This window comes from Actinia tenebrosa, unplaced genomic scaffold (genome assembly GCF_029948245.1).
Source record: "Actinia tenebrosa isolate PJP-AT-01 unplaced genomic scaffold, QUT_ActTen_1.0 PGA_scaffold13__45_contigs__length_12533684, whole genome shotgun sequence".
NCBI lineage: Eukaryota > Metazoa > Cnidaria > Anthozoa > Actiniaria > Actiniidae > Actinia > Actinia tenebrosa.
Genome location: NW_028292573.1, coordinates 12,186,808 through 12,214,340, shown reverse-complemented (window position 1 = coordinate 12,214,340; position 27,533 = coordinate 12,186,808). Strand labels below are relative to the sequence as shown.

At 36.4% G+C, this 27,533-nt stretch overlaps 5 protein-coding genes across 7 annotated transcripts; 1 reads left to right on the top strand and 4 right to left on the bottom strand.

Annotated features, from left to right (window-relative positions):
• Nucleotides 1-203: 203 nt before the first annotated feature.
• On the top strand, nucleotides 204-4,898 carry LOC148911870 (uncharacterized). 3 transcript variants are annotated; one of them, XM_089028669.1, is made up of 10 exons: nucleotides 206-536; nucleotides 623-1,158; nucleotides 1,235-1,592; nucleotides 1,731-1,928; nucleotides 2,118-2,304; nucleotides 2,570-2,821; nucleotides 3,091-3,262; nucleotides 3,521-3,669; nucleotides 3,756-3,956; nucleotides 4,354-4,898. In XM_089028669.1, the coding sequence occupies exons 2-10, from the start codon at nucleotides 635-637 to the stop codon at nucleotides 4,518-4,520; spliced, it is 2,208 nt and encodes a 735-aa protein (XP_088884795.1). In that variant the 5' UTR covers nucleotides 206-536; nucleotides 623-634; the 3' UTR covers nucleotides 4,521-4,898. The 3 variants fall into 3 exon arrangements, with proteins under 3 accessions (XP_088884797.1, XP_088884796.1, XP_088884795.1); XM_089028671.1 differs by lacking the exon at nucleotides 4,354-4,898 and having other exon boundaries at nucleotides 204-536; nucleotides 3,521-3,596; nucleotides 3,756-3,896; XM_089028670.1 differs by lacking the exon at nucleotides 3,756-3,956 and having other exon boundaries at nucleotides 205-536.
• On the bottom strand, nucleotides 4,732-6,115 carry LOC148911869 (uncharacterized). Its single transcript, XM_089028677.1, has 3 exons — nucleotides 5,765-6,115; nucleotides 5,404-5,658; nucleotides 4,732-5,130 (listed from the first exon to the last, which is right to left on the bottom strand). Exons 1-3 carry the CDS (start codon nucleotides 6,055-6,057, stop codon nucleotides 4,974-4,976), a joined length of 705 nt encoding a protein of 234 aa, XP_088884803.1. The 5' UTR covers nucleotides 6,058-6,115; the 3' UTR covers nucleotides 4,732-4,973.
• Nucleotides 6,116-6,422: 307 nt separating this feature from the next.
• On the bottom strand, nucleotides 6,423-10,178 carry LOC116305117 (fibrinogen-like protein A). The gene is made up of 4 exons (XM_031714952.2): nucleotides 10,064-10,178; nucleotides 8,374-8,612; nucleotides 8,113-8,227; nucleotides 6,423-7,567 (listed from the first exon to the last, which is right to left on the bottom strand). The coding sequence occupies exons 1-4, from the start codon at nucleotides 10,149-10,151 to the stop codon at nucleotides 6,957-6,959; spliced, it is 1,053 nt and encodes a 350-aa protein (XP_031570812.1). The 5' UTR covers nucleotides 10,152-10,178; the 3' UTR covers nucleotides 6,423-6,956.
• Nucleotides 10,179-14,785: 4,607 nt separating this feature from the next.
• On the bottom strand, nucleotides 14,786-19,094 carry LOC116305118 (lactadherin-like). The gene is made up of 4 exons (XM_031714953.2): nucleotides 18,565-19,094; nucleotides 18,285-18,408; nucleotides 15,999-16,309; nucleotides 14,786-15,497 (listed from the first exon to the last, which is right to left on the bottom strand). The coding sequence occupies exons 1-4, from the start codon at nucleotides 18,895-18,897 to the stop codon at nucleotides 15,351-15,353; spliced, it is 915 nt and encodes a 304-aa protein (XP_031570813.1). The 5' UTR covers nucleotides 18,898-19,094; the 3' UTR covers nucleotides 14,786-15,350.
• A 4,242-nt stretch (nucleotides 19,095-23,336) lies between these two features.
• On the bottom strand, nucleotides 23,337-27,160 carry LOC116305119 (small ribosomal subunit protein eS8). Its single transcript, XM_031714954.1, has 6 exons — nucleotides 27,088-27,160; nucleotides 26,310-26,416; nucleotides 25,465-25,564; nucleotides 24,682-24,805; nucleotides 24,135-24,325; nucleotides 23,337-23,491 (listed from the first exon to the last, which is right to left on the bottom strand). The coding sequence occupies exons 1-6, from the start codon at nucleotides 27,089-27,091 to the stop codon at nucleotides 23,382-23,384; spliced, it is 636 nt and encodes a 211-aa protein (XP_031570814.1). The 5' UTR covers nucleotides 27,092-27,160; the 3' UTR covers nucleotides 23,337-23,381.
• Nucleotides 27,161-27,533: the final 373 nt, after the last annotated feature.

Below are 27,533 nucleotides of genomic sequence, written 5' to 3'. Positions count from 1 at the left end.
CCAAAAAAAAATTTTCGATTTCGAATTTTTTTCACCTCGAAATCAGCCTTCAAAGTTAGATTTCTGGCGACGCCCAGTCGTGTTGGCCGTGTTTTGGGAGACGCTAATGGACTGGCACTAGTTTTTCTGTGACGTAAATTCGGTGACACAGTTTAGATCGGCCTTTCGAAGTATTGTAAATATGCCTAGTAGGTGCGTGGTTGGAGGGATGTTCATATATAACGAAGAAAGGCATAAAACTTCATACGATCCCTTATTTTAATGATGACCGACCAATAGCAAAGGCTAGAAGGAAAAGATGGGTCGATTTTGTGTTGAAAAGACGAGCAAAATGGACGCCTACGGCGACTTCGGCAATATGCTCGGAGCACTTTTCTCCAGAGGACTACAGTCAGCGTTACTCTTTCGGAGAAGACGACAGAAAGCTGGCACACTTAGTAAGGGATGAGACCGGAATTGTGTCATACCCAAAACTTTACCCAGTTCCATCGACTAGTTCAGCTGAAGCCAACAATTCTCAAAGAAATCGCCGAAAGGTAAGTCGTCGATTGATAATAAAAAAATGTCACACATATTGGACTATATGCCCCAACTGTAGCACTATCGTTTGTTTACTATATAGATTCTTAGAGACATGATCGCTGCTAGTACTGGTGAGTCCAGAGAAGCCATGGGACCTGTTAGAGAGCTTGAGAATGAAGACAGGTTACCTGTAGACAATGCAGAGGAGCCTGATACAGTAATCAGTGCCGAGGATTGTTCTTCAGCGCGGGATTTCAGCACCCAGACTCCAGATTGCTTGGCTTGCAAAAAGCTCAAAGAAGAAAAACGATTGCTACATAATAAATGCATCGATTTAAAAAACAAGATCGATTCTCTGGCAAAGGAACCCACTCCAAAATCGTCCTGTGGTATTCAGTGTAATTTAACACAGCTGAACGACCATGAAGAAGGTCTTGGAGAAAGGATCGGAGAGAATTTGGAACAAGACGATGAGTATGTAAATATGGAAGTGGAGGAAGATGATGAGGACACAGTTGACTATGACATTACAGAGGAAGAGCCTGAGAGTATCCCTGATGACGTTGACTATCACCCCTACACAGATACAGAGACAGAAACTGAAACGGAGGATGAAGAGCATATGACAGGAAAGAGGTATGGAATAAATTTGATCTTTATAGTTTAAATCTTGACAAAAAATAATTTGTTTTGCTGTTGTTTTGTCTTACAGATTCAATTCAAGCAACTATAGCACTAGAACTGAGCCTAAGTACATTGTCTTCTTGTCCAAGCTGTTATTGTTGTTCTCCTTCTGCCACTCCTGCAAGACTGAAAACCCTGTTGTGACATACCGAGAAGTAGGGACTATGGTCAATATCACTACTACATGCCAAAACCCCAGATGCCCAAAGAAGGAAAATACTTGGAGAAGCCAACCCAACATGACAGGCACTAAGATCCCAGCTGGTAATATTCTCCTGTGCTTTGCTGTCCTAACTGCAGGTGCTTCTGCAAGCAAGGTTTTCAGGCTATTTCAGCACATGGGAGTTGCCTGCATCACACTTACTACTTTCTTTAAACATCAAGGGGTACGCAATGTTTACAAAATGCTTTATTTATAAAAATGATCTATCATAGTTGAATTTAGTTGAGTAATGCAAACAAGGGCTCTGTACCTGAGAAGTAGGAGAATTATTTTCCATGTAAATTTATTTTTTGAATTTTAGGAAAAGCTGTTTCCTTCCATCCTGCTGTTTTGGAAAAAGTACCAAAAAGTAATGCTAAGTGAAGTAAAGTCACTGCCAGAGCCCCTAACACTATCTGGAGATGCCAGGCATGACAGCATGGGGCACAGCGCCAAATTTGGAGTATACTCAATCTTCCTTTGTAATTTGCCGAACATTATTCATTTTTCCCTCGTACAGGTATGTTATCATCATTGGATGTTATGATTCTACTATATCTGTCCTTACTGCCAAAACAGGTAGTGAGAATTAAACTTGTAAAAAAGCACTTTGTTGACTTTACATTCATTATGTTCTGTACACACATTCTTATTTGACTCTATAAGATAATTAATGCTAATCTTTGCATTGTGTCATTGTTCCTTTTAGAGAAATGAAACTGGTAGCAGTACGGCGATGGAGTACGTTGGTTTCAATAGGAGCATCAACTTCCTTCTTCAAATTGGCCTTACAATTGGCACCTTCGTATCTGACAGACATCTCTCCATTGCCAAACACATGCGAGAAAAGCTGCCAAATATTACTCACTATTTTGATCTTTGGCACCTAAAGAAATGTATGAATATCTAGTGGTATTATTATTAATATCATATTTTATTAATTATTGGTGTGACATATTTTAAACCTCTACACCACTTATTTAATGAAGGCAAAGCAAATATTAGTAAATATTTACTACAGTTATCTTTGAATATCTCTTGGTCAACTATACCTGTTTTCATGTCACCTTTGGAGTCAGAATGATTGTTTATGAGTACATTTATTCTAATGGCATATGTATATTATGATAATAATAGTAATATGTTGCATTTAATTTGCAGCTGTCAAGAAGGCTCTGAACAAAGTTGCAAGAGAAAAAGGATGTGAATTAATCAAGGACTGGATTCAGCCTTGCTTAAACCATCTCCATTGGAGTGCGACATCAACTGTCTGTGGAACCGGAAGAATCATCTGGTCAAAATTCAACTCCTTCAAAAGCCACATTCTTAATAGGCATAAAGATCTACCTGACTCTCTGTTCAATAAGTGCTCACATGCCGATGACATAACACCTAGGAAATGGCTTATCCCTGGTACTCTTTCTCTATTTTTATGTTGATAATTTCAAAATTTGTCACCACTGTTTTGTTCACACGGTTTTGGAAGAGTGATCCAAATTCCATTTCCTGGCCAAATCCCATGCTCTCAAATTAGTTATGTTTTTGAGCAACTCCAATTCCCACTTCTTATTTGCAAATCCCAAACCTGGTGCATAAAATTGAATTTTTCTAGCCCAGAAAAGTTGACTCCTAGTATCTAGCACCTATTTGACTGTTATAATTATGTTATTTTTCTTTATTAGATTCTGTGGCATATGAGAAACTGGACAAAGCATTGAGCAAAAAAGGAATTGTTGCTGGCATTAAACAGGCTTCTCCTTTATCGCAAACAAGTTGCCTCGAGGGATTTCACTCGCTACTAAATCAGTTTTGTCCCAAAATGATTGCATTCTCTTTCCCTGGAATGTATTGCAGGTATCTAGTACTGTGTATAACTTGTATCAATATGTATTTTTGCTATATATATTTTTCTAATATTATAATCATAGTATTATTCTCATATAAAAGCTATCAAGAAATAAGACATAAATGCATGACTAAATATTTGCATTCTTGCAAAAACTTGAATTGCAATATGCAAAATAAAGAAACAAATGAAATCAAACTAAGATATTTGAATAATAAGAAGAATAATTTGTTATAATCATTCTCTTTGTTTTCTTTCCTTCCAAGACAAATACTTGCTGTAAGCCACTTCAACTACAATATCATTAGAGAGACAAAAAAGAAGCCAGATGGATCAGACCAAGTGAGATTTATTTATCCGAAGTTTAAAAATGGGGAGGCTACTGTAAGAGATGTGAGAATAAAACCAGATTATGGTAAGAATTGCTATTTCGGCACATCTGATTTAACAAAAAGTCAAAAAATACTTGTATACATGTTATTGTTTATCTTTTATCAATAGGGTATGTGGAAGAGATATACATCACTTTTCTCGAAGCATTGCAGAAAGAAGACATGTTAAGAGAGGCACAGAAAGAATTAAAAGAAATGACCCCACCATCAATGAACACGATGCTGGTAAAAGAAAGTAAAACTGTGGCTTTGGAAAAAAAGGAAAAAAGAAAGAGTATGGTTGTAGACAATGTACCACCCACAACACCATGTGAGTAGGATGTTATTTCCCATTGATGTTTCTAAGTTTGAAGAGTGCCATCATCATACCTGTGAAATTTGCTTAGCTGAATAGCACTGAATAGTGCTTACCAAACAAAAGAAAACAAATGAATTTGTGCTAATTATTACTACTATTTAGATTTTGTACTATTTCACTGGTTATACTGACTGCACTCTGTTTCAGTGTTCAAATATCACCAAGTCCTTATTCAGTGCTTTCACTATAGATCTTTCTTCATAATTAGACTGTTGTGTCTAAGTCATGAAGGTTTATTTCTAATATGTTGAATAATCTAACAGTCATAACATAATAGAAGTATAATATAAACTAACAATTTTGTCATCAACTATTCACTTCATGCTAATTTGTGCATTACTTTTATCAGTATCACAGGTACTTGAACAAGAAGCCAAAGCTGCCGAAATGAAGAAAACAAAGAAGATTGGAGAAGGCAGGATAGAGAAATCAATCCCTCATTGCACTCATTGCAAGAATCCCATGAAAGGACACAAGAATGTGAAAGACTGCCCTAAAAACCAGAAAAGCAGTTAATACTCTCTTGCTTTTAGAGTGAAGTTACTAAACCCGTGAAATAGAAATTACTTGTTAAGGTGTAATAGTCAAATAGACACAAAAGAAAACAATGGCATTAGAGTCTCAGTGCTAAGGTGTATTAGTCTACTATCCATTTCACTGGTTTAGTGACTTCACTCTTATATTAATATGTAGAAATGTATCATTTTGTAATACTTTTTACAATTAATTATTTTATAATTTTTTATTATAGTTGTAAGTGCAATACAAAGTGACAAATACAAAACAACCCTCATAAAGGCAATTTGAGTCATTTCTATTAGACCCATGATACAAAGTTGTATAATTAGTGAGGAGAGTCGAAGTAAAACAAAAGAAAACAGTGAATATCTACTACTATGTAGTGCAATTTTTTTCATGCTTCAAGTAAAATCACTCTAATGCAATGTTCTGTTTATAATATAATATGTATCACTCGTTATCTTCGTATCCACAAAAATCGGTGCTAGGAAACTGTTTTCTTATCGAGTGGTATGCACAAGCAGGCAGTGGGATTCTCTTGGATCCTCCTCCTTGATAACCATGAACCAATTGGGTGAATTCCCTGTAAGCTGTTGCACGGAGAAGCCTAAAATATGAAATGATAATTTGTTAGTATATAAACTTATAAAACAAACAAGAATATATTCTTGAAATAAACAACTGTCAGTTACAATTGCTATTTACATCATTATCATGGAAATAAGTAATACTTTAAAACGGCATGGTATGACTTGTAAAGCACGTGAACAGTAAAAGATATAAGAAAATAAGGAAGAAAACATTAGTCATAGTTATCTTACTTGTTCTGGGCCCATGTAATTAAAACTAAGCTTAGAAGGAAAAAAAAGGATTTACTCACTCTTCTTCACTGCCAGTTTGTCTATACTTATATCCGTCGATAGTGCGGTATTTGGCACATGATGAACGTAGGGACCAGCGATTTAAACAAACAGGCTCAAACCCTGGATGTAAGGTCACACAAATGGGAGGTACTTCCAATTCTTCGAGCACTTCGGAAGACTTCAGTGACTCGAGACAACCCTCTATTTCGTGACAGCAATTACACTCTTGAGGTTTTTGAAGTAAGTCTTTCTTGCAATGACCGCATCTACACCTAAAAGAGGAAACGTTTAGATTTGCGAGTTAGTAAAAAAATCAAAACGAAACTAAATATTTTGCAAAAAGAGTGAGCTTGTAGCTAGATCTTGATAGTTACGTACCAAGCGCTATTCGGCGTGACGCCATCAAATCTTTCTTGAAGCTTTTCATTTCTCTTCTCGATCTTTGAAATTTCTTCGTTATATTCACTGAGCCATTCCGCATCAGCAAGTGGTTCTGAAGAATATGGTCCTACCAATTCGTGAGATTCAGACCTGGGGTAGCTATCATCTGACTCGTGTGTTTCAGCATGTTGATGGCATTCGTCCTCTATTTCTCCATCCTCTTCCTCTGAATATATACTTGAAATCTCGCTTTCAGAGCTGCAATCACTCCCGTAATAGTTCGTAGCCATCTTGTGAAATTATATATTGAAATTTATGTTTTTTGAAGGAATGAAAGTCACTAACGAGTCAATGTTTACAATACTTTGTCTACTCGTATCCTTGACAATCGCTTTTCTCGGTTCTCGAATTTACGTCACTAGTTACCAGTCTCCTAAAACACGGCCAACACGACTGGGCGTCGCCAGAAATCTAACTTTGAAGGCTGATTTCGAGGTGAAAAAAATTCGAAATCGAAAAGTTTTTTTTGGAATATTTATTTATATCATCTAGAGATGCCAAAACCGTAAAAAAATTCTAGACCTGATATACACTTTAAAGTTTTGCTAAAAGTTTTGCTAAAAGTTTTGCGTGAATTTGTCACGCAAACTGCAAGTTTCTGTTTGTTTGTTTTTTATTGAATTATTGCATTATATACAAATAAGTTACTCTGTACACAAGTTGGTATATGCTAAACCAATTATTCGCCTCAGGCTCAGTGAATATCGGGGAATATTTACCTCGCCGCTCGAAGTAGCGTCTCAGTAAATATTAGGCAGATTAAGATTCCCGTTTTTCCTTCCCGCAAACGGCAAACGTGACCACGTTTTCATCGTTTCCCTACATTTCACTTTACCTTTTGCAAACCTTCTCGACAAAGACAAATATTCTTTTGTTTATCTACTACTTAGAGATTTTTGCGATTCCTTTTCACTAATTTTAAAGAATTTTCTAATGGTCAACTGACGTTTCGCGTTTGCCGTAAAAGAGAATCTTAACTCTCTATTACCCGATATTCACTTCGCCTTCGGCGAATAATTGCTAAATAATAGCGGATTCCTCAGACTAAAGGCCTTTGCTTTACAATGAAATTCAAACCACACAAACCAACAAATTATCCAGCAATGAATAAAGCAACGGAATGATTAATTTATTTGAGTTTCATTTCGGTGTTATTTAAGGTTTTAGAAAAGGTCCACCAGGTTATTTGTCCGTTAAGATCTGAAATACTGCACCATCGATACCACCAACCACCAATCTCTGCACAATTCCCATCCGTCCTATCATCGTTATCCTTGTCAGGTGTACTAAAATTGCTCTTATTGTTAATCCAGCCTGAATTTTCCTCAGCAGTTGTAATAGAGTCTCCAGCAGTACCAGAGTATCCATTGACATTCAGGCGGTAAAAATCACTCTCATCAGCGATAGAGAACGATGAATACACAGCATGTTTCTTGGTCCCAACCCAGTCCTCCAGATCAATACGTAATGATGCAACTTGCGTTTTGGTCAGTCGGTAAATCTTGTCGAGGCCCAACCAAAACTCGCCAGTCATGTTACCGAAACCGGTCTTATATTCCTGCCATTGACGTTTGAAAGACGTGAGGGAGTCATTTCGATTCCTTTGGAACACAGTCCACCCACCGCCATCGGTCGTCATGTCACAGTAGACTTGGAAAGAGCCTTGTCCATCAGGATCGATTCGATAGATTCCATCTTTAGTATTGCCAGCTGAGAACAGCTCTGAACAATTGACAAAAACTGTGGAAAAAAAGTTGAGTTGAGGTATTAATGCATAAAGCAAGTGACCGTCAAATAATATGGTCATCAAAACTCCCACTTGATATGTATGAAGCAATTTTTAAAAAAGTTGGTGAAGGTGGTCCATCAGGGAATGGACATACAGGGGCGGCGGAAGCTAAAAATCTTTGCGCGGGGGGGCACTGCAAAAATATTTGGGGAGGGGCACTGAAGATTATATTTAACGCTATGTGATAATGACAATGTTTTGTTTGATTGCAGACGTATGTGCCGTAAAACAATGACTAAGGACCAATATTTGGGGGAGGGGGACGTGCCCCCCCCGGGCTCCCCGGTTCCGCCGCCCCTGACATAGCAATATGAAGTTTTCCTAAACTTTGTCTGCACGTTTTTCCGGTATATTTTTTCTTTACTGATATATATTGTTATACATATTAATATAATTCATAAAAGAAATGTCGTGAGCATGCCGCAAGACATGCAAAAAAATCTTTACTTAACTTGACTCTTGAAATAGCTGTAAACATAAGATAATTGATGCGAACCTTTACTACAATTTGGACCTTCGTGACCAGGTCGGCAAGAACAGCTCCAACTTTCTTCTTTATAATTCGGCTTGCATACTTCGTTATCACTACATGGATTCTTTTCACAAGGGTTCTGCCAAGTAACAAGCCAAAACTAATTAAGAGATTCATATAACGATTACAATTTAGAGGCAAAGAAATAACTTTTTCTCTGTTAATTTTTCACAATAAACCCTTATCAAGTGGCGAAAACATTTATTTCTGAAATATTAGTTTTACCTTTCTTTTAACGTAGATATGGCCAGGAGAATTAACAAGATCATGTTCGGTTTCATCTGAGTCACTAAGCTCACAGGACCCATTGCTTGGTTGATAGTTGTATGACTTGCAAGACTCTTGTAGATAACACATGATGCGACACAAGGACGCAGTTTCGGTTGTCATGGCATCAATGACGTGATGTTTGAGGTACTTGCCCTTCTTCTCAGGATGGAAGCCAGTATCCTCGCAGCTGTTACCTTTAACCATAAGGGTAAAAAGAAGTTTATTTTAAAAAATGAATAAAGAAAAGAAAAGTAAGCAAGTTAGGAAGGAAGGACAGAAGAGGGAAAGGAAGAAAATGAAATAAATATATTCATATCAACGATATTCATATTACGATGTTTAAATATTAATGGTCTTCTATACACCTAATTCGTTGTCATCGCCAAAGGCAATAGGCAATAGGCGATAGGCGAAAAGCAATAGGATATATGTCATTCCAAGATCCAAGAATAGCTGGAATGACTTGTGTTTCCTCTTCTTCTTCTCGTCAAGAATATGGACCTTCGTGATGTTCTTTGTATTAAACGAAACCATTTCCATGTCGGAATGACCTATCGTCTATTGCCTTTGACGATGACAACGTATTTTGAATTAGGTGTATACAGATGAGCAATGTGAAAAGCGAAGAATACTAATAAATGTAAATGTTTTTGCATATTTAAAAAAAAATGAAAAACAAATAAAATGAAGCACGCATACACATGAATTTAAGAAATTTATTTCACCTAGTTTCGAAATAAACGCCAAAAATATATCTATAATTAAAAAATTTTCATTAAGAATGCTTAATCTTGTCGGCATCCCAATGTGTGTTTTAGTTCATCATGGTGTTTACAACGGACTTCACATTAACATTTTCTTAAATGAAAAGCCGCAAAAAAACAAAGCACGCCGAAATGAGAATTAATAAATGTTTTAGAGTTATTTTGGGCAAACAATATCCAATCCTATATATCCCTAAAACGCACACATTTATAGCTGGAAATTTGGGTATTTTTATAAAATTGTTAACTTTATGGTTTTTGTGATGATGTGGTCGTGGGTTGAAATCCCGGGACTCACCATCTCATATACAGGAGTAGAATTGAGTTGTTTAATTTTTGGTTCTTTCCTGTGCTCCGAGTGTTTTTCTCCAGGTTCACCGGTTTTCCTTTTTCCGGAAAAATGAACTTCAAAATTCCATGCAATTCGATATTAGGATGTGGATAACAAGTACTTTGCTAGTCATTGGCGAATAAGTGCTAGTTACTCTCACTCGTAAAACAATTGCAACGACGAGTAATTTATTTATTTTTCGCTGTCACTTGCCACGAAAAAGTAAGGTGAAAAGACGTTTATTAGAGAGTTTTAGATTGACTTTTTTTTCTCCCCGCAAACGGCAAACGTGACCATGTTTTCATAGTTTTCCTGTATTTTACTTTACCTTTTACAAACCTTTTCACCAAGCGCAAATACTCTTTTGTTTTTCTACTACTTGGACTTTTTTTGCGATTCTTTTTCAGTAATTTAAAAGAATTTTTTACTGGTCAACTGACGTTTCACGTTTGCCGTGAACCTAAATCTAAAACTCTCTATTACGTACAACTCACTGCAGTGAAAGTAACAAAACCATTGAGTAGCATTGACCAAGTTGTTGATAACTTACCTGAGACAAGATGATTAACCAAGAAAACCACAAAGAATGACCCAAAAATAGTGAAATTTCGACTCTTTTCTGACAACATGGTGTTCATGTTTCGTTGAGTCGAACGGTATACCAAATGAAGCCCGGCCGAATAATTAATGTACTTGGCAATTAACTATGAGAGGTGTCGTTAATAATGCATGGGTTTCAATAGGCAAATAACAATTAATCCAATATTCCCGAGTAAAGTATGCTCTGGCTATTAAAACGGAATGATATGTTTAAGTTTTTATCACGCAATTCCAAAAGTCACAGGACAAAAAAATAATCACCATAGCTGGAAAAAGCATTAAAAATTAGTAAACCTGTGAAGTTTGAAGGAAATAAGTTCAAAAATCATTTAAAAAAATTATTTTCAAAAATCGAAATTTTGTATCGGAAAACTTGGAGTTTAACTAAACACGTTTCGGTGTGAATGGGGTATATGTTTTCATTAGGAAAAATTTGAGAAACTAGAAACCTACAATATAATGAAACTTTCTAAAATATTGTCAGAGCAAGACAAAGGACAGTTTACATGCATTATTTCACCAAATATTGTGCAGTGTTGGTAGATAGTTTTCCGAACCTGTTTAGTTAAACCACTTTAAAACATGTTTAAGCCTTGGTGTGCATGGGGTATAAGAATCATGGTCGTATAACGGGGTACAAAACAGCAACAACACATAGAAAACTAGAATAAATCGGATTTTTTTAAAAAACTCATAGAACCTCTTTGTCCATATCAAGATAAAGAAGTCAATTTGCTTAAGAAATTGAAACTGTTGTTGCATCGTAAACTTTTCGGTTGAAACTTGAAACCGGACAAAATATTCAGTTGCACGAGTACAGGGGGAGAGTGTATTTCTAACAGGGTATTTTTAATAAACCCTAAGCGCCACAAAAGAAAGTGCTTTAGTACGACAGGAAGACTATACATCGAGCCTGTAATACCCGCTGACTACCTGCTGCAATGAGTTATTTCTAATTAAAATTTTGTCGAACAGTACAGTTTAGATAAATAAGAGAAACAACGCCAGAAGGTTTGACAATGGTAACTTTTATTTATCATGGCATGGATATGGAAATAAAACCAAACAATGAATTAATAAACAGTTGAAAAATATCCTTAATTAAGTGCAATTGATTATAATTTGCCGATTCTATTCTTTGTAAATTGGATATTATAGGACCTGTCAAAGTTGCCCTTCACGGACTTTATCTAAAAGGTGCTCCAGGTAGCGTGTGCACGTATAATACTCCTAAAAGGGAGGAGAGACTATAAATAACTTATTTATTTTTTCCCCGTAATTTTTACTTGTTTTTGTATTCGTTTTGTTTTGTTGTTTAGCGGCAAAGGATACCGGACCGCGAGCGCAGCCAATCAGAACGCACGATTTTTTAGGATACCGGAACGGCAAAAAAAAAACAAGAAATTTTCTTTTAGTCAAGATAGACATGAAGACTGGAAGCCGCCTACCCTCAAGAAATCAACCAATCAGGCTCTTCGCTCAAAATATCTCCAAGCTAAAAATAGCATCAAACTGTGCACATGATGGTTACAAGGCTATATAGGTAGGATTCCTTCTCTTAGTTCATATTCTCTTGATCAGAAAGCATTCAGATGGTGAAATATTGTGTCTTCTAAAGATGAGTAACCAAATTAATGTTGGATAGATCTAAGACATGTCTTAGTAACATCCATAGAATTCCACCCGTAAAGTAATAGCACCGTGCCATGTTTTAGGATAGATACGGATGTATCTGGTGGTGATCTTTGGATCCAGAGTGTTGGTGACGGTACCATAATAATTGGTGTTACCAGGAAGTGTCTGGAAACAAAAAAAGTTGGAGATCTAAATACCCCTACTTTCAAGGCTCGGCCCTAAGGTGCACCTTCTATCATCACCTCGTATATAGTGCAGTTTTCGTATGACCGTGAAAAGTTCACGGAATGAACACGGTCGTGACACAGCAAGGGATACGCCAGACCAATCACATTGCACGAGAATTTACTCTCCATCCAATCAAATACACGGCATAAACACGGCGCGGACACGGTCGCGCCAAGATCAAGGCAACGCAAGACCAATCATATTGCGCGTGAAAAATATCAGCCAGTTAAAATTTTAGAAAGCATCACGGTCACGGCACGTCACTGAGCTTTTTATAGTCATACGAAAACTGCTCTATCAAGTGATGTCACACGTAGCAATTTTTTTCTTCAACACTAAGAATTAAGGAACGCTACCCACTACACAAAAGACCTTTCCCGAATTTGATTAAGTGACCACGAAACAATGGTTTAAATTCGACGTTGAACTTGATAAATACGTTCAGCTAATGTATAAACATATTGATAGGTCCAACCTCGAATTGGTCCTCCAGAGATAAGGCTCATAACTATTGTTAATAGTTAATAGTTAATAGTTATGTTGTTAGAGTGGTTTCGGACAATCCGCGAGATTCTTGGTTTTCACAGACGTCATCATGAATTATAAAAAACCTTAATTTCGCATTATAATAAGGTCTAATAAAATAAAAGCTAACAAGAAGTCATTAAAAAGTAAAGTTTGTATTACGTGCGCGGGTTGAGTAAAATCACTTTCACTGTTACAGGCGTTACTTACTCCACCAAGAGATGTCTTGAAATCTTGAAATCTTGAAATCTAATGATTAATGTAGTAAGAAAAGCTAAGTAAACTTACCTCGATGCTTAAATAAGCAAAGTTGTCATCTCGTATAAGTGAATGATCAAGCTTTTCAATGGACAACAGCTCACAGTCATGGAGACCACTTCTTTCAGAGACAATCTTGTAGTTTACCGAACGACACCAAGTAAAACCAACACAAGCAAACACACAATCCATCTGTTCTTGAACCTGGATTGTTTTACTTGTTAGACTATTTAAGTCGACAGAAAAAGCGAGCTTATGGCCAGCAAGTCTATCAAAGAATAACTCATCATTATGACGGTCATCTTGCATTGTACTCATGCCACTGTGCACAATTTTTAACAGAAAGAAAAAAGATAGAAACATAGAGCTCATGTTTCTCTACAGCCGAAGGAAGAGGATCAGTTCTGAAAATGGTTGTTTCTGGAGTTGTGTTTGTTATCTATATTAAGCGTTGTAAGGTAAGGAATTAATAATCATGTCACTTTTGATTTTTCCCTGTTAATTACCTTGATTATCTCACACACCCTACAAATTGGTCATATTCTAATCAAAAAAATACTTGGTTAAGTTTTTTATTTTTATTTAACTTTGTCAAATAATAGAGGCATACCATATATGGCCGTGAAAAACTTTTGAAGAAATTGCTGCCATTGTTTAAGTGCAGACCTCATTCACACCGCAGACCTACAAAACGTTGCACTAATTAGCACAATTTTTTTACTTTTAAAATTTTCACGGATAATTACATGGTATGCACTCTAGTTGTATGTTCGCCTCGCGCTTTCTTACTATAAAATGATACGAACGTTGTTATTTTTTTTTAAAAGAACATGAAATTATTTCGATTTATATTAAGGAGGCTCTGGGTAGTTTTGGGCTGGCACACCTAGCCGCATTGAAACGGCTACAACTGATCGTCTTGAATAACTCGATCTGCAAGTGCTTTTCACACAATGTCAGGAAAGGATTAAAGGTTTCAAAAATGATAAATTAGTTTAAAGCGGCATTTTCATTATGACGTAATGATGACATCATAGAAATCGTTTACCGCTTATTTTCTCGAAAACTAGACCTAAACTTTCAAAGCGACTTGCACCAGTCGATAGTATTCATCAAGGCACCCAACATATTGCAATATGAAAAAAATGTATGAGAGCGTTTTCAAATTATTACGCGATGAATATTTTCATGGACTTTTACTATTATTTCCAGCGTGTCAACTTCATACCCTCAAAATCGGGACTTTAATTTACGTGGATTCAATTTTTTTAGTAGCTAGAATATAGATACGGATATAGACACTGTCCTTATTGAGTATGAATCAAATTGTGACTTCTAACGTTATGGATTTTTTGATATGAAGCTAGATGACCCCATTTGTTGTCGAAAGCGATAGAAAATATCGATGAAAGTGGCATTCAAAAAATCGTCGAACGATTTTTTTCTAAATATGGAAAGTGTTCGTGTGTTCGTAGTGTTCGTAGTGTATGGGAAGGGGGATATGTAGGTCCCTGCGATGTATGCATGCTGTCCATGTACAGGTGTCTACTGTCCATAGACAGTGTTCGTGTGTTCGTAGTGTTCGTAGTGTATGGGAAGGGGGATATGTAGGTCCCTGCGATGTATGCATGCTGTCCATGTACAGGTGTCTACTGTCCATAGACAGTGTTCGTGTGTTCGTAGTGTTCGTAGTGTATGGGAAGGGGGATATGTAGGTCCCTGCGATGTATGCATGCTGTCCATGTACAGGTGTCTACTGTCCATAGACAGTGTTCGTGTGTTCGTAGTGTTCGTAGTGTATGGGAAGGGGGATATGTAGGTCCCTGGGATGTATGCATGCTGTCCATGTACAGGCACCCCTGTTTTAATAAAACTCGCGTTGCTGTTGGTGTTGTCATGAAATATATAATAATAATAAATTACGATCTCATAGACATTTACATATGCAGACTTATAAAGAGAATACATACATTATATGAACATATGTATACATATGTACAGCATATGATATACAGTTATACGGAATGTACATCACATAATACAGTTATACGGAATGTACATGATATGATATACACTATACGGACATAAGTGTACATGTATAGGAGAAACACCCCTAATTCAGGACATGATACATAGAGAAAGAGCCGGTTCAATCGTACGTAACGAACTACTGTATCCTATACCTGCCTCATGCCCGCTTACGTAAGCGTACGCGTCGGTTAATAAGTTAATAAATGAATCCAAATCCCCTGAATAATCAAGAATTCCAAAAAAAACACCAATATAACGGAGTATAAGGTTAGTTGACCTTGAGTTTGTTCTAAAGGTCAATTCAGTTGGTTTTAATGATAGATGAATACAATATGTTGTCAAAACGACGCTTCGCTTTTAAAGCATTTATCAGATTGGTATCCATAGTCCCATTAACAGTGCCATTAGCGCCATCTTGAAAGGTAACCGTGCCTGTGCATCGTAGCGAGAACGGCGGTGACTTTGCAATGATAGAGACCTTTTTTAACACCTTGAACAATATTCACGTCTCTATTTATATGGGACTATTTTACTTCTGTCTTCAAATTGAAGTGGTATATTTAAGACAGGTAACATCCATAGAATTCCACCCGTATAGTAATAGCATGGTACCATGTTTTAGGATAGATAAGGATGTATCTGGTGGTGATCTTTGGATCCAGAGTGTTGGTGACGGTACCATAATAATTGGTGTTACCAGGAAGTGTCTGGAAACAAAAAAAGTTGGAGATCTAAATACCCCTACTTTCAAGGCTCGGCCCTAAGGTGCACCTTCTAATATCACCTCGTATATATCAAGTGATGTCACACGTAGCAATTTCTTTCTTCAACACTAAGAAATTAAGGAACGCTACCCACTACACAAAAGACCTTTACCGAATTTGATTGAGTGACCACGAAACAATGGTTTAAATTCGACGTTGAACTTGATAAATACGTTCAGCTAATGTACAAACATATTGATAGGTCCAACCTCGAATTGGGCCTCTAGAGATGAGGCTCATAACTATTGTTAATAGTTAATAGTTATGTTGTTAGAGTGGTTTCGGACAATCCGTGAAATTCTTGGTTTTCACAGACGTCATCATGAATTTTAAAACCTTAATTTCGCATTATAATAAGTTCTTAATAAAATAAAAGCTAACAAGAGTTTGTATTATGTGCGCGGGTTGAGTAAAATCACTTTCACTGTTACAGGCGTTACTTACTCCACCAAGAGATGTATGGACGTAGCTTTTCCAGCTTTCATCCTCTCGTCGATAAGACAGCGAGTAACTAGTCATGTACGACGCCTGTAAAAATGGTCTTCCTTGTGTAGCGACTTTGGTTACGAGTGTCAGCCTGCCAAAGTCTACCTGCAGCCATTCCCCGACTCGATTGGAAGATGGTGCCCAGTGACCTGGATTATTGTTCAATCTGGCCTTGTATCCTGTATCTTTACCACCCCACGCACTGGAGGCTGTTATTGAAGAATCTGGTATTGTTCTGCTTTCCATTCCGAGTGCTTGTTCGGTGCATGCTAAAAAGAGGGTGCCAATAGAGTTAGTTATTAACTGACAATTGGCCAAAAAAAAAGTAGTTAACTGACAAATAATCTAAAATTAAAAGTTGACAGTTAAAAGTGTATATGACACGAAATCATTACATTAAAAATGTATAGTTTGTTAGTAATGATAAATATATCGTAATAAAATTTGTTTCGAAAGCTTATTTCTTGAGATACGTGAGAAAATTAAGCCCAATTTGTGACGTTATTTTGTTGACACGTACTCTGGATTCGGTAGTAATGCACATAATATGAATTGTAATTCCGTATAAAATAACAACAAAAGGAATATTTTATTCAGCTTCATTTGATAGCTTACGTAGTACTCTTCCAATATTGGGAAACTGAAAAGTGTACTACCTGAAATTAAGATTCTACATTCAAACATATTTCGTGTATTTGCAAACTAAATCTGGAATATTGTAAACAAAATGACGTCACAACTTGTGCTAAATTTTCTTGAATTTCTAGAGAAATACGTTTTTGGAACAAATTTAACCGTGATATTCTTATTAATGCCAATAAAATACACATTTTCAACATCAAAATTTTTCGTCAGGTTATATCAGATATTACATATGTTTTGGTTAATATTATGGCCAGTGCTCTTAAAATTATTACATGTACAGTTAACTGACATTCGCCCTAAAAATTAGTAGCTTAAAAATAGACATTTGGGTACTCCCATTATTGGCACCCTGAAAGATCATTAAAACCTTCCAATTTTATTCCCAAGCTCTCTGCACGCATGTTGTGACCACTCTGATCAGTTAAGCAAATGCTTGAGGAAAATGGCATGCTAGGGTCACCAAAAAAAAGGTTTCTTATTTCTTTCGGTTTTTTTCCTTCTCTTTTCAGGTTTTTTAACAACCTTCAAAACTCAAAATGTTATTGCAATCGATATGTGTGGCCGCGTGCGCACGCACCATGTTACATGAGGCCAAAAATTAAAATCGCCAAAATATTGGCGTGTAACAGCATCATAAAGCATGCGAGAATTGTAAATTGGGAATTGCTTGGAGAAGCACAGCACGCCTGCAGATTTGTGTACAAAAAAAAACAACAAACAAAACAATGAAGAACCGAAACGAAAAACAAAAACAACGAAAAAACGAAACGTAACGAAACAAAACAAAAAACCTTTACTATTTTTTGCTTTTTTTTGTGATACAGATTTTATTTTCTCGTGTTGAGAATATCACCTCTCAACACTCGATGATAAAATCCGTATCTCCGCACGGCCATTTAATATCCTATACATACCTTCCTTTTCATCAAGTCCAGAAAAAGCGGTATTTTACTAATTGATTTTTTATTCATTTTTGCTTTTTCCGTGACTATGGAACAAGTAAAGGGCGAACTATTAAAGTTTGGATAATCATTACACTTCCTGAAAACAGGACTGCACGAAGATATATTCCTTTTTGCACGTTATGATTGGACCAATTTCAATTTCGCTTACAGTTTTTTGGTCCAAAGTAAATTAGTATTGACAGCTGCGTATCGTTGTAAGCAAAGACTTACAAATTAAAAATGCTAGGAAAATTTCAAACACTGAATCTTTATTTATTAATTAATTTTGATTGGTGTAGCTAGCTACTTGGTAATTAAGGATATTTTTCGACATTAAACTACCACCGAGTCCAATCCTGACATAGAGGATAATCATGTTTCGTGATATCGTTGCACATTTTATCATTTTATCGTAATTAGTTTGGGACCGAATCTTATGACGGCTGCGGTGGAGCGAGACTATCTTAAATCCGGCTAAGGAAAGAATCACGAATCATATTTTTAATTTGTCCAGAATGTGTAAGCGAGTTCCAAGTAAACTAAAACGATTAAAAAATTGGCGACTTTACAACAAAACTACATACAATAAGAAAGTGTGAAAGAACTAAAAAAATTTAACGGAACACACAGAAATTATAGACAGATTTATTCTTACCTTTTTGGCAAATGCTACCGGAAAATCCGTTGATACATCTGCACTCGAAACCCCCTCTATCATACACCTTGATACAAGTGCCTTCATTCAGACAAGGTAATTTCTGGCATGGAGGGTTTAGTATCTGAAAAGCAATATAGATTTTTATTCTATTTATATTTTATTGGGTTGATTAAAAAAAATATTTTTGAATGAGAGTTGACATGCGGGTTAATGGTATAGCCCGCGTGCATCGAACACAAACTGTTGGTTAGGTTAATGGCAGTTACAGTAAATTTACCTTGATGCTCAAATGAACGAACTTCTCATTCCTCTCTAAATATTTTAAATTGGCCTCTTCATCGGTTGAGAAAAGCTCGCACAAGTGAAGACCATTGCTTTGTTTCTCAGAGACAAGGCCAAAGTTAGCAGAGTTGCACCATTTTTCTTTGGTACACCGTAAAGCGCATTCGAGATCGTTGGCGACAAATTCTGTCCCGTGTTTAACATTTCTGTCCGATGGAACAGATAAAATGTAACCGGATTGTGTTTCGAAAATAAACTCTTTAGTGTCTTCACCTTGAACTTTGTTCAACAACAGAATGGATATCAAGACGTGGTTAACCCAAAGCATGGCAAAAATTACGAATTATAACATCAGAAAAGGTGTCACTGTACTTGAAGTGGTATGAGGTTGTTTGTATAAGCAGAAATATAGTGATTTATACGCGTGTAGGAGGTTTTGTTGCAGCTATAACTGCATGACAATTTTGTCCATAATCGACAGCTGTGTTTGTGTTAGGCGCCTTTCGCAAGCATCCGGGTGTTATTGAAAACGGAACTCTTCTCTCACATTTTCAACAAAATTCTCATCCACACGCAGCGTTTTCGAATCGCTATCGCCCGTCCACACGCCAACACTGAAAATGAGATTTTTAAAAGGTTTTCATTAAAGAAAACAAATTAGGATTTGTGTATGAGAATATATATATATATTTGTACTGCGGTTGTAATGTATCAAATTGAGCTGATCCTCGCAGTATATCAAGCAATTTATGCAGCTGCAAATTGAAAGAGTCAGAAACAATTCCGAGTCTTGAATGGGATTTGAACCCGTGACCTGGCGATTCCTGTGCCATGTCCTACTGAACCACTGAGCTACCAAGTCAAAATTAGTAATTGGACGCTGGAATTAAAGTGGTTTTTATAAAAGAATAAAAATAAACAAAAAAATGGATGGAAAGTAGGATTGACAATCTCTCTTCAGCACCCTAACTTGAATATATTCCTGGTCATTGTTTTTGTTTTCAATAGCATGCACTTCCGCTCTCGGTTGAAACTGCTAAGATAACCTCTTGATAACACCTAACTTGAAATTGTCAGACGATCGGATGATTTGTGCATGCTGTATAATACGCATTTTCTAGTTTGGGTACAAAACCTTTATCAGAAAGTCAAATAGTTGTGGAAATGTAGTATATGTTCTATAGCATAGTGAACATGGCATGACAGTGAATTACATCGTTGTTCAAGTTGTGTTTTGTGTTACCCCAAAACGTGGCGTTTTGCGTTTAAAGTGAGTTGTATACAGGACCACTGTTGTTGAAAAAAGTTTGAGTTCTTCACAGAACTACAGTTTGAGTATTTGATAAATGAAGATTTGCATGAAAAGAATATCGTGCAAGGACATGTTCTGTTAAAATATCCTGCAACTTGTGTAGCTAAAAAAAATAGAGCACTCCGAAAATACGTGCCCCACCACCCCATCAACAATCAATGGACCGTCCCTAAATGCACTTGCTTTAGGTATGAGGCTGCTAAGATAATTTGTTGATCTGGTTTCAGTTTGCAGTCCTAAGACACAGGCTGCATATTTAGGTTATATGTAATGGAGTTTTCATCTAAATGCACACTTCCTTTAGGTATGAAACTGCTAAGATTATTTGCCACTTATATCACTATGATTGCCTTATTCACTGTATTTAGGTCATGTGATATGGCATTTTTTTAATCATTGCATTGGATTCCATGCACTTTCTTTACTAGGTATGAAACTGCTAAGATCATTAGGCAACAATCTCAATATGATTGGCCATTCATTGCATTCAGGTCATGAGTCATGTTTATCATTGCATTGCGGGTTTCATGTACAGTTCCTTTAGGTATGAAACTGCTAAGATCATTTCAATCTCACTATGATTAGTCTCCCTCGCAACCGTTTTTAGTGTCGGTCGTCTTGCGTCATTGCATTCAGGTCATGTGATATTGATTTTATTATAAGCTCTTATCTGCATTTACTTTCCTTAGGTATGAAACCAGAGTATGAAACTGATATAACCTGTTGATCCTGTTTGACGGAGGTCATGTGACAATAAAACTAAATACGATTGGCTATTCACTGAACTGAAGCTCTTCTATATAAGTGCAGATACGCAAAGTAATAACTTGTTGCATCGACACCTTTAAACCACGTCAAAGCACCAATATCTTTTGTTCAGCAACTTTTTCTCAGCCTTTTGCTAATACGGTGAGTTTTTACTGTTTATCAGTTTATAGAATTATAAAAAACCCCGAGACAATACAGTCGCTATTTGGAATTTCAAACTCTATGGTTGAAAATTACCGATAACAAAATTCTCTGCACAAAGTATATTTCCGTGCTTTGTTTAGCAAGTTTGGAAATGACCCCTGTAACTAAGCTAGAGATCTGTAATATTCAATCTTACTCCAATATACTTTCGTGTATTTGTTTTGACTCCTCTCTAAAAATGAGAGGTAGAGAGGGGGAGAGATACAAAGAGGAAAAAAGAGATCTAGAGACGCAAATCCAGACAGACATAGAAGCTAAAGCGGCTGAGTACAACATTAGCGCTTGCTCGTTTCTATTCCTGTTTTCTCGCGTTCTTAAAGTAGCTGAGTGCTGCATCCATCTACTAGTAATTAGTTTTTAAAGTAGAACACTTTAAACTTCGTTACCTAAAAAAACATTGGCATCAAAAAGAGAGAGTGGAAAAAGAGATCCTTGCCAACACTCGAGGGAAAAGTGAATTCTTTTATGCGGAAATGTTGTTGCGTGCAGGAAGTCAAAGTGAGTTATGAAAGTGAAACTATTTGCAGATAATACATATGGGCTTCGAGTTATTTTTACCCGGGGTTCTCCGGTTTTTCCCGCCAGCGCAAAAGAAAACTTTTAAAATCCAATTTGATTTGACATCGTAAAGCTTTAACACGGCCCTCTGACTCGAACATATTTTCCCATTATTTATTCCCTTCAAATGGTGGTATTTCCCACTAGCGTGGGGAGGGTGGGGCAGTTCAGTTTCTTGATTGACGGTCGTTAAAACGCTAGTCGGCAACGAGCCATCGAACTTCGAGGGTCGTACTTCAACGATAATGGTAGTAAAAAAGAAAGCCGCGATAGGGCATTGCTTGCCCTTAGCTCATCTCATCTCAAGTAATTTTTCATTTCTATAGGAGTGAAAATGGCGCCAGTCAAATGTCTTTCTGTGATCTTGATGCTGAGTGTTGTTCTCTTAGTCTCCTTGCCAAAATCAGAAGGAGCTTGGCCGCGCTGGATCGGGAACTGTTGGGATACTTGGAGCCGTTGCACGCGATGGAGTTCAGGTGCTACCGGAGTTCTGTGGCAATCCTGCAGCCAAAGGTGCCGCTGCCTGGGACATGCTGGTGGGAACTGCAAGATCACGCATTCTAACTGCCCCTTTTCCAACAAGGCCTGGCAGTGTCAGTGTTATGGTCGCCGCTCTGGTCCCAAACCCAGTTGGTGCGGTTACTGAATACGTACCCAAGTCGCTTAGGATTTCTCAAAATGGATCATTACTCACACGGACTCTGGATTTGAAAACTAAAGTTTAGTTCAATCACAACTTGTGCTCTAAATGAGTAATTGAATAAATAAAGAAATAAACATGTTGAAAAGTAAATTAAAATAAAGAGATAATCAATATCGCTTTAGTGTACGTCATTTCCTTCTTGGAGACCTCAAGAGAAGTATTCTTAAAAGCCGCGGACCCTTTTAGAAAATGAGAAAATCGTCTTTTGACAAGTGAAATGAAATGTTCATTTTCAGACACTTAATAGCGCGTAATACTATATTTTTCACGATTCCCTCTCTCTTGACCCCAATTTGTCAGTGAATCAGTTTCGATTTATTCATTAGACACGACTTTTGAAAAGAGTGAATTAGTTCCAAATTAAGTTTTGAAAACTCGCTTGCTTTTGCTCAGAAAAGAACGAAAATATACCAGAAAATTCAAGCATACTATATAAAATTGACAAATTGTTACGCAATTTTGACTTCAGATAGAAATTTTCTAGGTGAAAAAAGAAACGAAACGAAACTTAACTGAAATGTTAATCACATACATATTTTAATCCAACGACTTTTGATTGAGTTAATTCGTGAGCACGAATATCGTTTCTATTTGTTCAGATAAAACGAAACTACATAATTAAATTATTAGTAAGTACCGTATTATATGCAAAATGACACAGACGATTGAAGGTTAATCCAAGACCAAAGTGGATCCGCATTAATATTTAACAATTTTTTGCGTGTGTATATATTATGTGCGAGTTGGTTTAAATGCGAATTAGTTTAAGGCATGCCATTCCTTAAGTTTCTTTATTTTATTTATTTATAAGCTTTTTTCCATGAGGGCAGGGACACCACAACAGATTTTTGCCAATTACAGTGGGCCCTGTAGAGTTTAGCACGGGCACCGAAGATGGTCGTAACCAGCATCTTCAGTGGGTCTTTTACGTCAGCTTTATACAGGGTTATATAGTGAAGACAGATGGGGCCTACGGTTTTAAGCCCTTGTCCGAAAAGACTTGCATTTCAGGTGTAATTACAAAGGCAGCACCTTCTCAGTTATTTTAAGACCCTGAGTTTAAATTTCTTTGAGCTTTACCCATACCATTTATGAGTTTGAGTGTACCATGGCATATCCCACAAATCACTCGTATTTTCACACAAATCTTTAGGTGAATATAAAATAAAACTAAAATTAAAGGGAGAAACTTTTAACTGAAATACAAGTATGAAACACACAATGATTTTCATTGGATCTTTAATGAGATATGCAAAATTTGGATCATTTACTTGGCCTTTTTGGCCTTGATCTTTTTTGAATAGAACTCCAGCTCTTTACCCTCTAAGATGTAACCATCACAACGGCCACTCTGACCAGGGCGAGAGGACACACAAGCTGAAATAAAAATAGAGGGAAAATGGGTTAATGAATATAATGAATAAGCAAATATGCATTAGTTCATCAGATTGGGGATTTTAGACTATTGATAAAAAAGTTAATTTTGTTAAATTCTGAAACAAATGCAAATTCTTGCTATAGCAAGTCAATAAACTAATAGTAGTGCCTACGTAGGAGACTAAGATCCAGGGTTGGGGCAGGAAGGTCCAGACCCCCACTGTCAGATGAATGTTTCGTTTGTTTTATCCTAAAATAAAATTTTGCCACAGGTTTGAAGTAAATTCTGTATGTAGTATACATTTGGACTCCATCAAAATGTTTTGGACCTGCACTACCGACTTCTTTGGTTGAAAAGGTCTTCAAATTTCTTGGGGTGCATATTAAACAATAGCTGTCATGTTGGTTGACAATGAAAAAGCATTCTTCATTAGCTTCTCTTGTTGCATAAACCAAAATGGCAGCTGTTTCATTGTTATTTACATCAAGGGATTTTGATTTATGTGGTTGCACCCAAAGAATATTGAGAACCATAAAAAACGTTTGTGAATTGAATTTGACTAGATATGCACTCCCATGATCACACTCTACCAATCCCTAACCAATCTATAAAAAAATGTTTTAAACACCTAACAGTAGTTACCTAGGAGACGTCCAGTGACAAACTGATCATCAAGTGTTGATGCTATCTTGGCTTGAGCCTTTCTGTTTTCAACCTTGCGCTGGCAGTGATTCGATCTTTTCTGGTTAAGCGCATCTGATTCTTCAGTTTCTGTAGTTTCCTTCTTTGAACTCTTCTTACGGCCTAGAGGTACGCCGTAGTGGGCTTCGTACCTTCAAGAAAATTGTCCATGTTCTAGATCCTTGTTTTTATTTATGACACATTTTAAGGTAAACTGCATGAAATGCCAATTCTTTAAACTCAAAATAAAACTCACAGATTAAATTAGATTTAGCTTGTTTGGTTTTTAGCAAGGAAGAAAACTGTAGAGCCCTGGCAAAACTCTTGAATCAAGGGAAAGGCCTAAAATGTAACTTTACTGACATGCAATACTGATTAGAAGAATCAAAACCAAGACCCTAGAGGTCAGAGATAAGTGCATAACCACTACTCCACCCTTCATGAAGTGCCTATGCAGTACAAATTAAAACTAAATATATCACAGTAAAAGAATATCACTAAACCTTACCATTGTCTGAATGGAGTACTGTCAATCTGAACAATGCAGTTCTTTACAAGAGTCTTGGTTCTCACAAGCTCATTGTTGCTTGCATTGTATACAACATCAATAATACGGGCCTTTCTGGTTACACCTGAATTGACAATTGACAATAACAAACTCATTACTAGACTAGTAAGCACAGGGCTAAAGATAAAGACTGGTCATTGGACAAATTCTGGCCAGAATTGGAACTTGTCTGGTTAAATCTTTGTCTTGCCAGTCATTTTGACCAGTAACCTTGAGCCAGAAATAAGGTATTGTATGACCAAGCTAAAACTTATTTAGGCCTGAAGCACTGGCAAATCACTAATGCAAACCAATAGGATTGATTGAGTCTTATATTGTAAAATTCTACTGTGTAGTCCACCAGATTGTAGGATTTTTTTAGAGTTTTAACATAACTGTTTCTTCATAAGTAAAACAAATACAGTACATGTTTCTATGGCAATCAGTGTAACTATGACAAAATGATCAAGTCACAAGAGTAGCTTTAATGCTAATACAGCAAACTAGCTCTTCCAAACCAAGAGGTTCATCATCTTGCCATGTGTACTGTTTTACCTCTGTTTAAAAAAGTGAGGTTGAACTTGACAAATACTTACAGAAAGCACATGAAAATGCCAGGTTCAAGCCGCTCCATTGAAAAACTTTTGTGTTTAAGTTTTTTTCTATTTACTTGATTGGGAAACATCACTTGTGATAACAGAAGGAAGTTTGGTACATGTCAGCTATCTGACTTGATTTACTTACTTTCTGAACCCCATGAATAATTTCCAGTATCAAGTCTTAAGGCTCGGAACTTCTTGTTTCCACCCATGGTTCTGACAGGGTGAATACGCTTAGCACCAATCTGGAAGAAATGCGCAAAGTTTATAGTTATTGTAATGAAACTTTCGCTGCTCCAATTTCGAAATTCATTTGCAAATTCCCAAGTTGCTTTAAACTTGCAAACTATTGTGTAGACTATGTCTATAAATCAAATATTTACTGGAATTGGATCTTTAAACCAAAGTTCAATAAAATTAATATTATGCATAGTGGTCTAGAGTTGGTTTAAAAAACACAATGTATATAGGCAAAAGATGTTTGCACCTGATGTTTATACTTGATGCTAATGCACAATGCACTTTGTTCACTATCTCAGAAAAGATCTATTAGTTGTTAGTATAAACCTAATGGTCTATCATGAATACTGTGCTCTGATTGGCTGAGCTACCAAATGTCTATTAGTGATGGACCACCAGTAGCAAAAAGTAGAAGTGTTGGTTTTGAAAAAATTATTTCAACCTAATTTCAACATTGTATTCATTTATTTGAGCAAATAGGAGGCTTATACTAAAACAATTAGACCTATCTCCCTCATGGTCTACAAGGTAATAGCCCATTCAGCCTTCTGCCTAATTGGCTGTTGACTCATAGACCATTTGGGCTCCAGGTTTAATTGTTAAGTGGAGGTGGGTGTAAATGATATGCAAGTATTTATATGTGCAATATATAATTGGACAACCAGCTACCTTGAATATCTAACACCTCTATGATTGCAATCATATTTTGGTTTTTACACATGTGAAATTTAGTTTAGTATTTCAACTAACCTTGGTGTTTGCAGGAGGTCGGCCTAACTCAAACTTCCTCTTTTTCCTGAGGGGCTTCATTTTGCCACCAGTCTGGCGGCGCTTGTGCCAGGAGTCCCTTGAGATCCCTAAAAAGAATTATAAAGGACAAATTAATGCATTGTATAGGAAATGTTCAAGACCAAGAATTATGGACGTATCTATCAAATGGCAGGTACTGATCACTTTGGAGGAAAAAGCAATGAATTCTGGTGAATTCTAGAGCTAATTATGTGTATGTTTCCTCTAGATTAATCTTCACTGCATACATGTTTACAGGTTTTCTTCTATGCTAACGGTTTCTCTAATTTACTAAAGAAACTATGTCGATATGAATAATGATTTTCGTGTTCTATTGTGTTCTATTAATACAAAATCATGGATGTAATTCTTCCACACGTGAAAGATTCGAACACATGAAAGATTAAAATAGAGAGACTTTAGGTATTACTTATCAATAAAAATAATAAAATGGGTAATTTAAGATTCAGTACTTAACAATAATAAAATCGTAATGAAAGCAATATGAGAAAAAGTTTGGACAACAGAGAGGCAAGAGATTATGGCGATCATTCCAAGAACATAACAGGGTAACTTCAAAACTGTTTTCGAATTCCATCCAAGGCATTTTAATCAAAATAATAAGCTTATTTGATAATTTAGACACTAAAGTCTTTATTATCGTTAGAAATACGGTTCGATGAGCAATTTTATCCATAGATTATAAAAGATATTAAACGCTTCTTCTTGTTTTACTCACCCATTTTGGATTTGCTGGCGAAGAGAGAGAGAACGTGAACGAGGAGGACTGGTAAGGAAACTCTCCCAAATGCATTATGGGGGAATATAAAATTGCTTTTTATGGGGGGTAGGGTACATAGCTGATTGAGTAAGTCAGTTGTTATAAAAATGAAATCATGAACGTACTGCGCGTCTTTTGCGATTTATATTTACAGCAAAAATTTCTTTTTTGATATTTATTATTAATCAAATATACAGTTCATCCCAAAAAATCTGCGTAGATGTTTTGCAAATCTTATGCAAAGGCTTAGGAGCTTTTAAGAAATGATATTTTTTTCTTTTCTTCCCAATCCTTAAGGATAGAATTTAACGTTTTCAACCTTTTTTGTACACGATTTTTGAAGATATTTTCCATCGCAGTCCCACTAGGGTGGACACGGGTTTTTTTTGACACTCTGTCCAGGC